Source organism: Cyprinodon tularosa, unplaced genomic scaffold (genome assembly GCF_016077235.1).
Source record: "Cyprinodon tularosa strain WSP-4 unplaced genomic scaffold, ASM1607723v1 ctg92, whole genome shotgun sequence".
NCBI classification, from domain to species: Eukaryota; Metazoa; Chordata; class Actinopteri; order Cyprinodontiformes; family Cyprinodontidae; genus Cyprinodon; species Cyprinodon tularosa.
The window spans coordinates 28,251-44,957 of record NW_024039696.1 but is presented as its reverse complement, the minus strand read 5'-3'; the positions used below and the strand labels follow the sequence as shown (position 1 = coordinate 44,957).

At 38.4% G+C, this 16,707-nt stretch overlaps 1 protein-coding gene across 1 annotated transcript in view; it reads right to left on the bottom strand.

Annotated features, from left to right (window-relative positions):
• Window positions 1-16,707, bottom strand: part of LOC119776233 (proton myo-inositol cotransporter-like) — a 49,170-nt gene that overhangs the window by 4,356 nt on the left and 28,107 nt on the right. Inside the window, exons 3-7 of the mRNA XM_038274526.1 lie at window positions 5,931-6,094; window positions 5,726-5,846; window positions 1,992-2,117; window positions 1,755-1,873; window positions 367-519 (exon numbers count right to left, since the gene is read on the bottom strand). Of these exons, the coding sequence (XP_038130454.1) occupies window positions 367-519; window positions 1,755-1,873; window positions 1,992-2,117; window positions 5,726-5,846; window positions 5,931-6,094 (683 nt within the window). The remainder of the gene's footprint in view (window positions 1-366; window positions 520-1,754; window positions 1,874-1,991; window positions 2,118-5,725; window positions 5,847-5,930; window positions 6,095-16,707) is intronic.

Below are 16,707 nucleotides of genomic sequence, written 5' to 3'. Positions count from 1 at the left end.
TAAAGTGCAAGAGTTTTATTTAGATATCCTGGATCCTATGATTCCCATTTCCATTTTTGCTGCAACCAGGGATAATTGTTGGTTAAATACCACCTCAATGTCAACATAATTTATTTTTCTTAAAAAAAAAACAAAACAGATTAATGGGTTAACAACAGGTCAAATCGATGATTGGCTAAGGAAGTCTCAATCAACACCTCGGATTGATTTCTAGCTTCACTAAAGGGCAGCCCCTGCCTGTCTGAGGAGATCCCCACTGAAACAAAAGACAACCCTGCAAGTTATCTATTAATCTTCCTTATTATTTCCAGAAAAGACAGTTCATGCTATGTTATTACATATATTTGAAATAAAAAAAATGCTGACCATAGTAAGTTAGGTACTGAGCCAGATGGAGGAAGGTGACAGAAACCAAGATGTTGAAGGTCCAGTTAACTCCTGCAGCACAGGCGTTCCCTGTGCTCCTCGCCCACAGCGGGTAGATCTCTGAGTTAATGGTCCATGGCATCGGTCCCATACCTGGTAAATAGAATTTACTTTAATTGGTGCACTTTATTGTATATAGAGACATGATCTTAGAATGAACACGTGCAGATGAAAACTGATCAACCATTTAAAACCAGCGAATATAATCAACACCAATTAAACTGCAGTCTTGATCTATTAAATCTTTATGCAATTATCTCATTGCTTTTTAATTATTTTATTTTAATGGTTGATTTCATTTAATTTTAAAGTGTTTGATTCTTACAAATATCGTGTTAGGCAACCATTATTGGGAAGTTATTCACCGGCAGCAGCAGCAGCGGATTGAATTTTCTAAAGCCAAACTAAAGCCTGAAGCAAGATTAAATTAAAGTGCATTCAATCTCCATTAATAGCTGAAAACCTTGAATCTCTTTAGTCTCAGTTCAAATAAACACAACTTAATGTAAAAAGGAGACAAAACTGAGATTCTTGTATTCTAAAGACGTAAAAACTTAACATAAAACATTTGAAGGGATTGCAATTGGATGACTAATGTAGTTTCTGCATTTGTTTAACGTTTTTGTGATATAGGGATTAACTCTCTGAACTGATGTTTTCTGCTTTATAGATTTAATCTCTTTGCTGTTTTGTCACATTTAAATCTTTATCAGAGCAGCAAAATGCTTGAAATAAGGCAAAAATAAACTAAGTAAATAATAAATTAGCTTTACTGAACTTAAATGATCTCACATTGGAGAAATGTACCTCTGCATTTAACCCATCTGCTTGGGGAGCAGGGGGGTGCCACTGTGCAGCGCCCAGGGACCGTAACTGGAGGGGTTAAGGGTTTTGCTCAAGGACCAGTGCAGGCTGTGGGGATCGAATCGGGTACTTGCAACCTTCTCAGTGCACAGCATTGCTCTAACCCACTAGAGAAACACTCCCCCAAATGCTTCATGCATTTTCAAATTAATTTCTTTGCCAACTTTTGCAGCAACGACTAACATTGAGTGAAAGCATAAACTGGTAATAATTGGTCTTTAGAGGAATTTTAACCTACTGACACCTGTTAAAATTCAGCCATGGATGAAAGACCTGGTAAGGGTTGAGATGCAACATGTTTAGATCTCAGTCCAGTCAAAGTTTTAAAAATCTCATTCCAAAGCATTGACTACAAATAGAGTCCACGGATTAGAGAATTCTAGATGAGAAATCTCCCGCAAATTCTTCTGACTTCCAACATTTCTAATAGGTCCAACACAAAAAACAACATTTCTTTCTCTTACCCGGAGCAAAAGCAGCCAAGTAGAGCACCAGCCCCAACAAAACCAGCCAAGAATATGAGGTGGGGCAGTAGTTATAGGCCCAGTAAGTCTGATCTCTCATGAGGGTAGAATTTGAACATCTGAAAGAAGGAGACACATTCCTTTGGCTGAAGTTCAGCTGGATACAGGATGTGATTGGAACCGACCCAGTAAGTCCCACAAGCGTGCCGGTGCTTTACTCTGCATCCTGTGACTCACCTGCCCCATGCTGCGTGCTCGGTGGACTCCTTATTGACCGACACGCAGGAGGAGGCAATGAGTGTTGAGCCGTTCTCACGGTAACAGAAGCCACAGCGAGGGTCCAGCATACATGGCTCGCACATCCTGCAAACCAAATAGTGGGATTTAAACACATTAGCCCCTCAGTAAAACAAATGTGAAGAAAAGGAGAAAAAATAAATAAATGTTTTTGCATGATAATGGCTTACTTTATTAAAGCTGACTAATTTTTGTAATTTGAATGGAGGCTTGCAATATTTAGATGTTATTCTAGGATCTTCTGTGACCTCATGGCTATATTCTGGACGCACTCTTGGAGTACTTTAGGTAGTCCAACTATCCCTGGGAAGGTTTATTTCTGCTTTTCTGCTTGCTGATAAGTTAATCCCAAACCAATAAATGGAAAAGCTTTTGTCTTTTGTTAATTTCTTAAAATCTTAGCCCAATGTGTCACGTTTAAATACCTTTTAACCTACTTCGTGTTGTCGGAGAGGTTCTATTTAAAGGATTTCTTGATTTTACAGCTAATATTTAGTTGTATAGTGAAATTAAACTTGGATTTAAGAAAGAATTGGCAATTAAAGATAATTACAGTCAGGTTATTTGATATCTGATACTTCACGTTTTTGCAGATATGAAACATTGAATGACATCAATAAAGCGAAAATAGACATTTTGAACAGGGCAAAAACTTTTTCGCACCACTGTAGTGATAAACGAGATGAATTCAGATGCTCTGTCCATAACAGAAAAAATCAGGCTGTGGTGGTACTAATACTGCGGTGGTTGCTGAGAGCATGTGTGGGAACACAACAAAGCCATTTGAGAGTGGTAAAAGCACTCATCTCTTCAAATTACTTTGGTGTTTTTGTATGTGTGTGTGTGTGTGTTTGAGTCGGGGTGGTGGAATTACAGGGAGTTGGTCCCGGTCAGTGAGTCCATTAGGCTTTGTTTTTCATCAGAATGAGTGTTTTTACCCTGGAGTTTTGTCTTGTGTCGATGTAAGTGAGAGTAAATTAGAAGAAAGAGGCATCTGATCTCTGTCTCGCATGAAGAGATACTGAAGGTACCAGTTTGTCTCTATGTATACGTGTGTGCGTTTTGGAAAAGAAAAATAAATCCCATGTTGACCACAGTGACATAAGCAGTAATAATAAAAAAGTGATTAGTAGCTTTTATTGACTCTGGTTCTTTCGAGGTCTAGAGGTGTTTGGGTGAAGCAGCATTCCTTATTAATTTATTTTATATGTGTTGTCCTTCCCACCACTGCTTTTTGTTCGATTTACATATTTTCCATGATTTTCTTGTATATCTGTTCATGCTCAGGCTAATTAGTTGACCTACTTTAGCTACTCCGCCATCTTTCTCAAACAGCTGCTTCTCATTTCAGTTCATTGACTCCTCTGGTTTGCTTTCCATCTATCCTACCCAGCTACTTAGTTTATCTTTTATTTTGAAAATAAAACATTCTGTCTGTTCATTTCAAATTTCCTTCGTCAATCATGCCATGCTATAAGAACCACACATTAAGACAGACTTGAAGTAATATCTTCTCATGTATTGCTTTATTTGTTATATTCCTTAAGTAATAATGGAGTAGAAGACTAAAAATGCATTTTTTTAAGCTAGTAAATGATATTACTGTTTCTGAATTATTGGTTTAACTTGTTAGACAATATGACTAATGAGTATTTGGGGATTTTGTGGTATGCACTGCCCCTTAAAGTAAACTCACCACATCTCTGTAAAATTAAGTTTTAGGCTTTAACCCAACTCAGAAAATTTCATTTTTTAGTTCTCAGCAGGTCCTTGGAAAATTTGCTGTTTTAGATGCACCAATTCAACATTATAAACAGTAAAAAAAAAAAAAAAAACTAAACAAGGATTGGGTATTGATGAAAATAGGCCTGATCCATAGGTACAGATGTATTAAGTCTGTTTCAATCATAAATTTAAATTGGGTTAAAAATCCTTGGAAAAGATGGAAAGTTTAGCTCTTTTTAGCCATCTGTCTTCAATTTAATAAATCCAGTTAATCTGAACCCTATCATATTTTCCCCCCGACCTAATCTGCCCTATATGTAAAGATCTTGGTTCTGTTGGTTTTCTCTAAGTTTTCAGTTTCAAGTTTATCCAGGTTTTTCCTTGTTTTCTAGCTTTATTGGTATGTTCTGGATTTTTTAAAGTTTCTTAGGTTTTTCTTTGCTTGTCCTCTGCTGCCCTCTTGTGTTCTCCTTTTTCCCTAGCTCCTTTCCTGTTCTGCTCTGTTCACACCTGCTCCCAGTCTGCTCTCTTTGTTTCAGTCTCCGATAAATGCACTCCTTATGCAGTTCCTCAGTGCTGGTTCCTCGTCTTACTTTGTCTCACCCTGGCTCCTAGTGATTGTTTTCCGCTGATGTCTCCATGGTTCTGGTTAGTGTTTAATTTTTATGTTGGATTTTTGGATTCCTGTTTTTGTTTAACATTTTTAAGTTGGATTTTTGAATTCCTGTTTTTTCTACCTGTGTTATCCCATTAAATAATCAAAGAACTCGCCCCTGCCTCTCAGCCTCTGCATTTGGGTCCTCACAAAAACCTCCAAACAAATCATGAGACTAAAATCTTGATTTATTGTTGAATTACTTCCTCATTTGACGTCATTCTAATCTCAAGTTGAGTTTGTGGATATAAAATGTGTAAAGTGATATCATACTTGCTTGTAGAGAAGAGTTCATGAAAGCCTCTTAAAAAATTACAAGTAATGATGATAGCACTAAAGTAAACAGAGTCGTATAGCAAAAAAAAAAGAAAAAGATATTTCATTTCAAGTATCCAAATCTAATCTGAAGTGAAAAAAATGTGTATCGGTGCATCTCTACAGACGTGCAGCTTTAAATCAACAGAGGAAGAGTCTCCTGTATGTCCCATGACGGCATTTTAGATTTCAAGCTTGTTTTAACATCTTGTTGTCTTTTCCTGGGGTAAACATGCTCAGATTTATAGACCTTGCCATATTAGCAGGTATTTGGAATTCCCTCCACCTGTAGACACCTTTCTGCAAAGTCGAAAGGCTGGTTTTAAATTCTTTCAACACCTTCTTTAAACCAGACTCATAAAGCTGCATAAATCTTACACAACTCTTTTATCAAACAGGCATAAGTCCAAACAACCATCTGCTGCAGTGAAGATACTGACTTCCATTTTTTCTGTACAACCATAATATAGTAAAAACCTGTATGAGATGAAAAGTGTAAAACATCTAGAATGCCAAATATTGGCTTGATAGTAAATACAATGATTGAATGAAGGTATGTAAGGCATTAAAAGTCTGATTCACATGTGAAGAAATAACACATTTAAGTCTAAAATTAGCTGAATGTCATATATATATATATATTACTTTTGAATAACCAGTTTAAACCTGCTTAAGCGGATGTTAGAGGTACATAAAATGTTTTAATATTAGCATCTGTAAAGAATAAAAACATATTATACATAAATTATATATAGTATGAATCCATCAGCTTTTCAAAGTCTTTTTCATTACCGTAATTAGTTTAATGGATTCTTAATGAGTTCAATGCAAAAAACAGGATATTCAATTTGCCTCTTCAATTTATGATCAAGTCTCAGTCATTTCGAGAAACATCAGAAAATTCTGATGTTTGGATAAAACAGATGATAATAAATGGTTATTGCTGCCAATAAAAAAGAGAAAATGTGTGTTTACTCACTGGTACTTGGAGCAGGTGGAGTTAGCCATCATAGGGTCCAGAGGGTGAACCGTAACTGGAGGGCTGTGTTGAGCAGACATCAGAAAACCTACAGCCAGCAGACTCAAACTCAAACATGTGCCTGTTGGGAATAAGTAAATGAATTAGGCATGAAAATCGGACCCTGGTAGCAGCTGAAAAAAAAAGGAACTTATTGGGGTCTCACCTAGAATGCTGCCCAAAGAGAGCTTCCTACGGCCTACCCTCTCCACGAGCCACACGCCCAGAAGGGTAAACAGGAAGTTAGTAAGTGTGGTCAGCCCCGCTAGCCAGATTGCCAGTCTGTCGTCACGGACTCCAGACATTTGCAGGATAGTGGCACTGTAGTACCTGAGGAAATTATAAACAGACTGAATCAATTCACTGATCTTTTTTTTTTTAGATTCTGTCTTTACGCAGCTACAAAACAAAACTATAAGGATTTTAAATAACAAAACCACACGATGTACCTCATAAATTTAAAAAGGAAAGGATACATTGTTTTAAAAGTCATTCACCGATAATCTGTGAATGCATTTTTAACTACCCCAAATCAACCTTTTATTGAACCATGTTTTGACGCAAATAAATGAGCAGGTCCTTATCTAAAACATAAAACATCCCCATAGCATGATGGTACCAACACTATGTTGCACTATGTGTTTAGGGGCCATCTTGCATGGGTTTAAGACAAAACAGTTACTTTTTAATCAAATGCGAACTTGAAATTCAACGGTTAAACCCGCCCCTACACTGAAGAGGCCAAGTAAATAAGCCGACTGCAACATCTCCACTTAGGAGTGAGCCACTTATGCAGCAATCAGCCTCCCTGCTTCAGTCCCATCCACTTATGTACAGACAGTTACCAGGCAGCTATAAATAGTCTGCCCCCAGTCAATCTCCACGGCTCTTCCTCTCTCATACTGTGTCATAATTATACCAGGGACTCAGGCCCCATGTCGCCCCGTGTAGGCAGATTGCCTCCAATCATCATCAACAGGCCTCTCAAAGCAGCTCAGGTCAACAAAACCCACATCTGTCATTGGCTCTGTTTCATGCTTCTCATCTGCCCTGAGACTCAGACAAAGGGGAAAATCATACGTATACTAAGAAAAAGTTGATGTTGCTGGACATGTGCCTTTTTTTACTGTATGCCTAAAGCTAGAAGCCAGTTAATCTGGCTAATTTAGTGGCTAATTAACATAAGTTTAAGATGAAGGTAGGTACATACACTATATTGCCAAAAGTATTTGCTCACCTGCCTTGACTCACATATGAGCTTAAGTGACATCCCGTTCCTAATCCATAGGGTTCAATATGACGTCGGTCCACCCTTTGCAGCTAGAACAGCTTCAACTCTTCTGGGAAGGCTGTCCACAAGGTTTAGGAGTGTGTTTATGGGAATTTTTGACCATTCTTCCAGAAGCGCATTTGTGAGGTCGCACACTGATGTTGGACGAGAAGGCCTGGCTCTCAGTCTCCGCTCTAATTCATCCCAAAGGTGTTCTAACGGGTTGAGGTCAGGACTCTGTGCAGGCCAGTCAAGTTCATCCACACCAGACTCTGTCATCCATGTCTTTATGGACCTTGCTTTGTGCACTGGTGCACAGTCATGTTGGAAGAGGAAGGGGCCAGCTCCAAACTGTTCCCACAAAGTTGGGAGCATGGAATTGTCCAAAATGTCTTGGTATGCTGAAGCATTCAGAGTTCCTTTCACTGGAACTAAGGGGCCAAGCCCAGCTCCTGAAAAACAACCCCACACCATAATCCCCCCTCCACCAAACTTTACACTTGGCACAATGCAGTCAGACAAGTACCGTTCTCCTGGCAACCGCCAAACCCAGACCCGTCCATCAGATTGCCAGATGGAGAAGCGCGATTCGTCACTCCAGAGAACGCGTCTCCACTGCTCTAGAGTCCAGTGGCGGCGTGCTTTACACCACCGCATCCGACGCTTTGCATTGCACTTGGTGATGTATGGCTTGGATGCAGCTGCTCGACCATGGAAACCCATTCCATGAAGCTCTCTGCGCACTGTTCTTGAGCTAATCTGAAGGCCACATGAAGTTTGGAGGTCTGTAGTGATTGACTCTGCAGAAAGTTGGCGACCTCTTCGCACTATGCGCGTCAGCATCCGCTGACCCCGCTCCGTCAGTTTACGTGGCCTACCACTTCGTGGCTGAGTTGCTGTCATTCCCAAACACTTCCATTTTCTTATAATACAGCTGACAGTTGACTGTGGAATATTTAGGAGCGAGGAAATTTCACGACTGGATTTGTTGCACAGGTGGCATCCTATCACAGTTCCACGCTGGAATTCACTGAGCTCCTGAGAGCGACCCATTCTTTCACAAATGTTTGTAAAAACAGTCTGCATGCCTAGGTGCTTGAATTTATACACCTGTGGCCATGGAAGTGATTGGAACACCTGATTCCAATAATTTGGATGGGTGAGCAAATACTTTTGGCAATATAGTGTATATCGATAGGTGAAGCTTTTATGTATCTTTTTAAAAATATGCTTTTAGTTAATTTTTCATTCATTTTTTATGTTTTTAGGATTAGATGTAGGACCTTCGGATTGTAGAAACCTTCTGTTTATGTGCGTTATTAGTTTAATGTAACACAGAAGCCCATTTTGTCATATCTGAAAACTGGATGGTGTCACGACAGAGGACAGAAGGACCCAGTATTCAAGGCGAGACAGACATTAGGATCATTCAAAGCATTTATTCAAGACAGAGCAGGCTGTGGATGCGCGGTATCAGTGGCTGGGGCGTCTATAACTGGAAACTCTGTTGGAGAGAAACACAGGTTAGTGACCATAATACTCTGACCGAGGATGGTTATCCATGTGAGTCACAAACTTGGTATAACAGTTCAGTCTATCGCAAGAGAACGAGGTAGGATCGAGCCAGAGGGCTGCCAACGAGATGCGATGGGCGCCGCCAGAGTGTCCCAGATGCTGTTGTCCCAGAGGGCAAGCATGAGTCGGAACCAGGTCAGGGAAACAGATCAGAACAACAACAGGCTGGTTCAGGGTTCCAGGAGTCCACAGACAGCCCAGGCAATCCATTCAGACGGGAATAGGCAGGCTCAGTGGATGAGAGGCAGATCAGGTCAGGAAATCAGAAACACTATGGAATGCTAAAAAATACTCTCACCACAGACCAGCAAGAACGAGATAATCAGGTCCTGATAGCTGGATGCAAGTACATTAAATAGAGGCAGAAGCAGGTGGATCAGATGAGCGGTAATGAGCAGCTGGTCACAGTTAGACAGGTTAATGGAATGAACAATTAAGACAGCCATCAGCGCCAGGATCGTGACAGAACCACAAAAAAAAAATTAGGAAACATGTTAAAGCAAATTTGATTTGAATTCATATTCAGAAGTCTGCGACAGTTGGAACCAGACATTTAGTGACACGTCAACGTGTTGTTTGGAGGTTTTGAAGTTTGCATGCTTTGAGCTTGTAGAAAAAGCACCAGATACATGTTGTTAGGTAAGGTGGGTGGGATCTGTTTTGCTTTGGGGAACGGCCTAATAACTTTGACAACATCAATAAAGAGATTTTTAAATTCAAGCACATATTTATGTTTATTGTGTGCTGTCAGCTGTTCTGATATCAATGTGTATTCCTACTTGTTAGGTGAGCAATTTAAAAAGAACCAGTATTGGTTTTCAGCTGGAAAAGCAGCAATCTGTGCATCCTCACTGAAGGACACACATGCAAAAGAATAATCTTCACCATGGGGAAAATGAGGCCTTTTTTCATGCACACGAACTCTCTGTATAAGAAAAGATGGGAATATAATGGAAAGGGACTAAAAAGAGTGAAAGTCGGCAACGCAAGAGGGAAATACTCATTAAAGAAAAAGCCAAACTAAAGTATCTCCTGTATTGTCTGCCTCTCTGTGTCTCTACAGGCAGCTCAGCTTTGTGCTTTTCATCTCCTCAAAAGCCCCTTCTCTCTGTCGTCCTCGCTCCGTTCATTGCTTCTGTTTTGTGCCTCTCTCCTTTCCAAAACACGAATTTTAATTGACAGATTTACATATTCTCATAGCGCTTTACATTTTTAGCCACACAAAACAAAAACAATGTCTGACGTGTAGGTATGAGAGTTACCTACTGTCCTCTATGGTGAAATAAAAAGGTAGGAAAGGAGTGATCAGATATGCAAACTTTTAACTTATATGCCTACATATGCATTTTTCAGAGAGATGCAGGCACAGGAACAGAGAAGTGAGTAGCAGCAGGAGTAAAAGCTCCATTTCTAGGCACAGCAGTCCTTTACAGCCTGCTGTGTTCCATCTCCACCCCGAATCTCACTGATTACAGCACAAACACATATACATATGCATGCCACTTTACAAAATGTCCTAAGAAGCCATTGACCACTCTTTTGACCACTTCACCAACAGCAGATGCTACGAAATTCCCCTCCCTTAATATTTTTTTATTCTAATAGGTTATCATATCTTTGCATCTTCTTTATTCCTGCATCCTCTGTCAGATATTATATACTCATAAGCATGCCTTAGAGCGCTGCTTTTATCTAAGATGGAGCATCAAATAGGGAAATAAGTTCCAGAAAAAACTTTGATCAAGGGATTAATTTAAAGACTGAAAAATGTTTAAAAGGGAGAAAAAAAGTAGAATTATTTTACAATATTAAAGCTGCTGTCACACTGTGTCCTATTGTGCCTGCTTTCATATATTAAATAAAACCTCTAAAACTCTTAATGCATTAAGTCCTGTTACCTTTAACAGTGCATCCTATTGATCATTCAGTGTTCCACTGTTTCAGGACTAGTGATCTTACTTTTGCCCCACGATCAACTTACATCCAATAATAGGCAGGGCAAAAAAAAAGTGTAAATTAAGTTTTTATATTAAAGAAATGTGATTAACTGTTTTCATGGGAAAAATTTATTCAACTATCCACTCCAGTGAAATGAATGGAGATCAATTGATTTCACCCAGTCTGCATTTTATATCATCCTTGCAAAGAGAGAACAACACGGCAATTCTGATGAGCCAAACTTTGTCCTTCCCTAATTAACCCTGCAGAAAAGCTGTGGAGAAATCTCTACCCAAAGCAAAAAACAGACAGTTTGGAGAAAGAGTCAAAATGCTTTGAGGGCTACCTCATATTATGGCCAAACACTCCCTAACCGGATAAACAGACTCCCTTCCTTAGAGATGTTGTGGCCTTGGAGCTCTGAGGCCGAATGAATAAACTCAGTTGTCATAAATCTAGATTTATCTATTGGAAGTTTTGGTTTATTAAGGCTCCTTAAATTTAGACGGTAAAATATAGAATAACTGCAGGGGTTTGGAGGCTAAATGAAGCAATAAATTTGTTTCTTTTTTTGGTGTTTCCTTTTTTTAGACTTGAGTGACACAAGCCTTCCAGGTTAAAGACATTAGTCCTGACAGTATGCGACACCTCTCAGCCTGAAATACCTACTAGATGTCAACACATGTTGCTGAATGACAGGAGAACCAGCAGTGAGGACATGGATAAAGCAGCAGCCTTAGGTAGCTCTCTCTGTGTGATAACCACTGTTTTTTCCCCCATTTATTCTGTTTCTACCTTATTTGGATCTGTTTGCCTTTTAAGACAAACCAATCTTGTGTTATTGACACAAAAAAATAAATGGTTGCATAAACATTGAGGTGTTCACATGCATTTCAGGATCTTAGTGAAGTGTTTTTGGATTAAACAACAAAAAAATAATTGTATTGTATTGTTTATATGTACATAAATCATCAGAATAAAATATCACATTGCAAAAAAATGCGTGGCATAAACAAGTCGATAGGATCATAGCTAGTGTTGAGTCGACAAGGGCAGAAATATGTGACGTTGAATCAGGATGCACATGTGCACTGAGATCCGCATCCTTGTTCAGAATAACAAAAGAGAGTTTTTTCTTTTTTTTTTTTATCTCGGCTGGGCATGTGGGGAATGTACTGAGCCCCTAAAGGTATACTGAACAACAAAACCCCCAAAAAACTTTCTCATGCGCACCAGTTAGTTTCTCATGCACACTAGAAAGTATCTTGTGTGCATCAGATACTTTTTTACATGATCGCATGAGTATTTCGGACAACAGTGGTTAAATGTTCATGGACTAATTATGCTATATTTTCATTTTTGGCTACCATACAAAGACATTGCTGCATTGCTTACAATGCAGGCTTTCCATTGATAGAAGAATTACTGCAGTGATGTAAATATGGTTAAATCTAGCTGTGTTTCTGATATTCTGGAACTTACTGTAGTTTAATACATACAGTCTGTTGTTATAGAGCATAATTTTTTTATTTCTGCCAAAAAAAACCAAACAAAGCTATTCCTTATGTTTGCACTCCATGCAGACATATAATTGCCCACAGACCCCACCGATATGTTACAAATGGGAGATCCTTGGGGAGACAGGGCACATTGATCACAAGAAGGCATGGGCTGGCCTTGATCTTGGCTTGAAAATCAAAGTTTCAGTCTAGACATTTTTTTTTCCTGTTACAAAGCATTCCAGCATGGGATAAAGGTGGAAGGTGTGAAAAGTAGAACCAGGCGGAGATTCACTTACAAGAGGAGAGTGTTTTTTTTTCTTTATCCAATTACGTATTTCTTTATTATTTTTTTTTATTAAGGGGTTTGACTTGGAAATACAGCGAATAAAGATACAGGGATGACCTTTAATAGCCCCTCACTGTATTTTTGTGTGCCTATTTTACCTGCATGGTGAAAGGCTGAGTCATGGTTGGCATTTTCAAGCACATTTTACACGATTGTCTCCAGAGGATGGGTGAGCTCTTAAAGTGCCGCACCAGCTAGTTCTGGAACACTTGGACTGTAAGCTAGGAATTATTTCACAGAACTATCAGAATAACAAGATCCATCAAAAAACGACCACATGCTTTAGAAAGTCAGGATGATTAAAGCAAAAACAATAAAGATAAATAAAAAAAGAAAGTTAAGAAGAGAGGGGACTATTTGTAATTTCTGTTTATTTTAAAAGTGTAATTGATTTCCACATGGTGGAGATACCTCTTTCAGAGTCCTGCTTAGGTTTTAACTATTGAAGGAGATTCAAATCTAGAAATCAAAGGACACCCCTAATCTTTACTAATAACCCTATGTAGCTAATTTATTCAGCAACAGTCAAGCATAATACGAATCTGAAAGATTCATAAATCCAGAGAATCATAATTTAAAACTTTGATCCATAACAGGAAAAAACTCGAAGAGCGGTGAACTTTCTAATAAATGTGTCCATTTTAGGCCACAACACCTTTTCCTGTCAGCGGATCACAAACTTCCTGACTCACCGGGAGCATCAACAACAGGTGTGTTTCTACCTACTTCTTTTCAATATATAAATGGTTACTCTTTAGCTGACCTGTTTGTGAAATATATCGAAATATCAACATCTTTGATAGACCCAGGAAAGTGATATGTTTACAGTAAGTAGATTGGCTGCTTCAGAACCAGGTGGGATTCATAAAACAGTAGAATGGCACAGTAGACCTCTAGAGAATCCCCCTTATACTGCAATGAATGGTCTACACTCACCCCTCCCTAGGGTAGAGAGGAGTAAACTCTGGCTTCAGGCACTTCCAAGGCACATGGTCTCATTATGCACCTAAAGTAAAACTATTACTGAATAGGAGGACAGCATGGAAAAGACAGTTGAGATCTAGAAAAACAGATATTGAATTAGTTTTAAAGCAGAATACAACAGGCATAGTGTGGAAGCACTTTGGAAAAGACAGATTGCCGCATTTTGTTTAAATGAATGCTGCAATACAACCAGTGGCCAGTTTTAAATAAAAATATAAAACAAATAATTGCATTATGTCAGTGTATGAAATATGTAATTTGTTAAAGGTTAATAAAATATATTGAAAACAGAGAAGCAAAATAAAGTGCTAAAGTAGAAGTAGAGGAAATTTGCCATTTTATCATATAAACCATTGGTGGTGCAAAGTGACAATGTGAAAAAAAAAACAAAGAAAAAAATGCAAAAAAACAGAAAAGGTCATGGTAAATTTCTGCTAGGACCTTTTTCAATTTTCTGTAAAAAAATTTGTAGAAACAGCCTTTTTTACAGAATTTGTTTTTCTAATTGTTTCTCTAATGTAAATTACTTTACAGTGACACTCAGTGGAGTTGTCAAAACTCTCTTACCTAATGATAAATATGGTTGAAAGATCCGTTAAAAAGAAATTACTGAAAAGAATTCCTTCAAATAAATACAGTACTTAATATTATCTGTGAAATTAAGAAATGTTTTTTACAGAGTAGTTAAATGTCATTATTTTATTTTTTTTAATTTATCGTCTTATCTAGTTCAACAGTTTAATGCAAATATCTGCTCTTTTCCTTCATGAGATGGACCGGAAGGATAGTTTACAGTTAAATTTTTGCATAATTAATTTGACCTTTTATTTGATTTTGCCCAAGTACATTTAAATGTATTTGATTAAATCTAAGTTACTGTCCTTTGTCTAAAGTCATTCTCCTTTTGTTCACCCTTTCCACCTCTGCATAGCACAAAGTACTGTTAAGGAGTGATCTGGTGCTGTGACAAGAAAACCATCTGAGGGACACATTTTCCCAAAAAACCTTACAAATATTTGAAACTTTTTGGAATACATTGTTTTGACTAACCAGACATGGATTTCCCTTTTTGAAGCTTCTGTTGCATCTCGTGTAAATATAAAGCATTTTAGTGAACAACCATACCTGCAGTGAAACTACCTATTTGTTAAGTGGGTGTCATTGAGCAGCTTTGCAATTTCAACACCTTGAAGACTTGCTGCAATCTATGAAACCATAAATGTTGTTCTTCTAAAGTAAATAAAGTCTGTATAATAGTATATATAATAAATATTTTTTATTATTCTAAGCTAAGACACACCCGGTTTATATTTAAAATCAGACCAGAAGAGCCTTCTAAATGTCAAAAATACTCTTTGGGAAAGACCTGGTCAAATAATAAACTTAAACATGACTGAGATGCAGTGGCACGAATACTTGAAAACCATCCAGTGTGACTGAATTAAAGAAGTTTCATAAAAAAGAAAAAAATATCTGATAATAGAATTTATTCGGCCCTTTAAAAGAGTTAAGAAACAAGAGAAAATAGACCTAAGATGAGCGGAGTGGTGTATGCAGTTGAGTGCAATGAGGAATGCTCTGATATTAGTTATGGAAACCAAACAACCTCTCCACAGACTCATGACTCAAAACAGGCGAGCTACCTCTTCTGGACAAGACTCAGCTTTCCACCTGCACATTAAGGACACTCGTTTGAGGACCAGAATGTTCACATTTTGGACAAAGAAGACAGGTTTATGATAAGAGAGAAAAAAACAACCTTAAACAGAGGGGGAGGACTCAGGTTTCAGCTTTCAAAAACCTACAACGCAGCGATAGAGTTGATTCCTTCCTGCTATCATCTCAATCCTCATCACCATGCAGGAGACCAAAACATCTCGCCTGGTCAGCCAGGCCAACAATGACCATGACGACTCCCTTTTCAGAGGCATAGACCAGTATCTGGATTTGGGGGCCAACAATGACTTCCTATTACTAAGGGGCGGACCTGTTTTTTTTGGTTCAATTTCTTTTGTAAGTTGTTTGTGCCACCCTAGCCTGGAACTCAACCCTACTCCAGACTCTAAGTTTTCAAGTCCAGTGTTTTTTTTTTGTTGTTGTTTTTTTGCAAGATAAAATATTGTTTTACATCTCTGTAAAGTTGTAGAACTTATTTATAAGATTTATTTTTCTTAAGTAACAGTGAGATTGAGACACTGAGTAAGCAAACAAGACACTGAGTAATGCAGAGCAGAGAAAAAAGGAGTCATTAAGGGAGAGAGCAGGAGGTGAGAAAACGATGGAAAGGTGAGAGGAAGAACAAACGGATAGAGAAAATACAAAGGTTGAATGTAGGAAGAAATGGACAGCCAGGAGAAAAGGCGAACAGACAAGAGAGAAAGAAAGCCGGAGTCAGAAGCAAGGAGTGTGTGCGTGAAACATAAAGAGACGGAGATTATCTTGGGAAGTGGCCTATTTTTCAGATGAATGCATATGAACACCAAGCTGCATTATGTTAAAGCTTCAATAAAAATCCCTCACCCTAAGTGGATAAATCTGAACGCTCTGATTCTTAACCAGCATCATTTACAGTCTGAAGTTATCTTTCATCAACACATAATAAAATCTTACCTTAGCTTCTTCATGTCTGTCATAAAAGAAGTAAAAAACGGATAGCATTTTTTTCAGATGGACTTTTGGTTCATTCCATAGGGTGGGAATTCATACCGGGCTGGGAAAGCTACAGCCTTGCAGGTGTGAGAGATAATCGCCTTTGGCAGTCCTCGTTGGTCATCCTCCCAAGAGTCCCTCCATCCACCTCTCCCAGCTGAGAAAGGGGACTCTCCCATGAGGCATCATTATTATTTATCAAAGCCACCCTGCTCTGGCTTTTCTAAAGCAGTAACTCGTCAGTGAATACTGTGCCACAGCTCTTTCTAATGGTGTAAACACACCAGCTAGTTTGGTCCTGAAATAAAGCAGACTTTACTTTTTTCTCCTGTTCTTGCAGTTTGATTTCATTCTGCAATTTTTTTTTTTGCAGGAGAAATATATCTTGGAAACAAGCATGCAGCAATTGTTGCCCTCAATGGACAGAAATGATAAAGTCAGGACAGACCAAACATGTAGGTCAAATGCATTTATAAATGTGAAAGTCCTGCATGCTGCCTTTCTGATATTTGTTACCATTATAGCTGCAAAATCAGTGAGTATAAAGACTAGCTTATTTGATGATGGTTTCCCTTCTTCTGATTTAGCAATAGCAATGGTGATATTTACTGCAAGCTAAATGAGATGATGTGCTCTGCTTAACCTGAACTGAACTGTGTTTCCAGGGGCCTTGATTAGG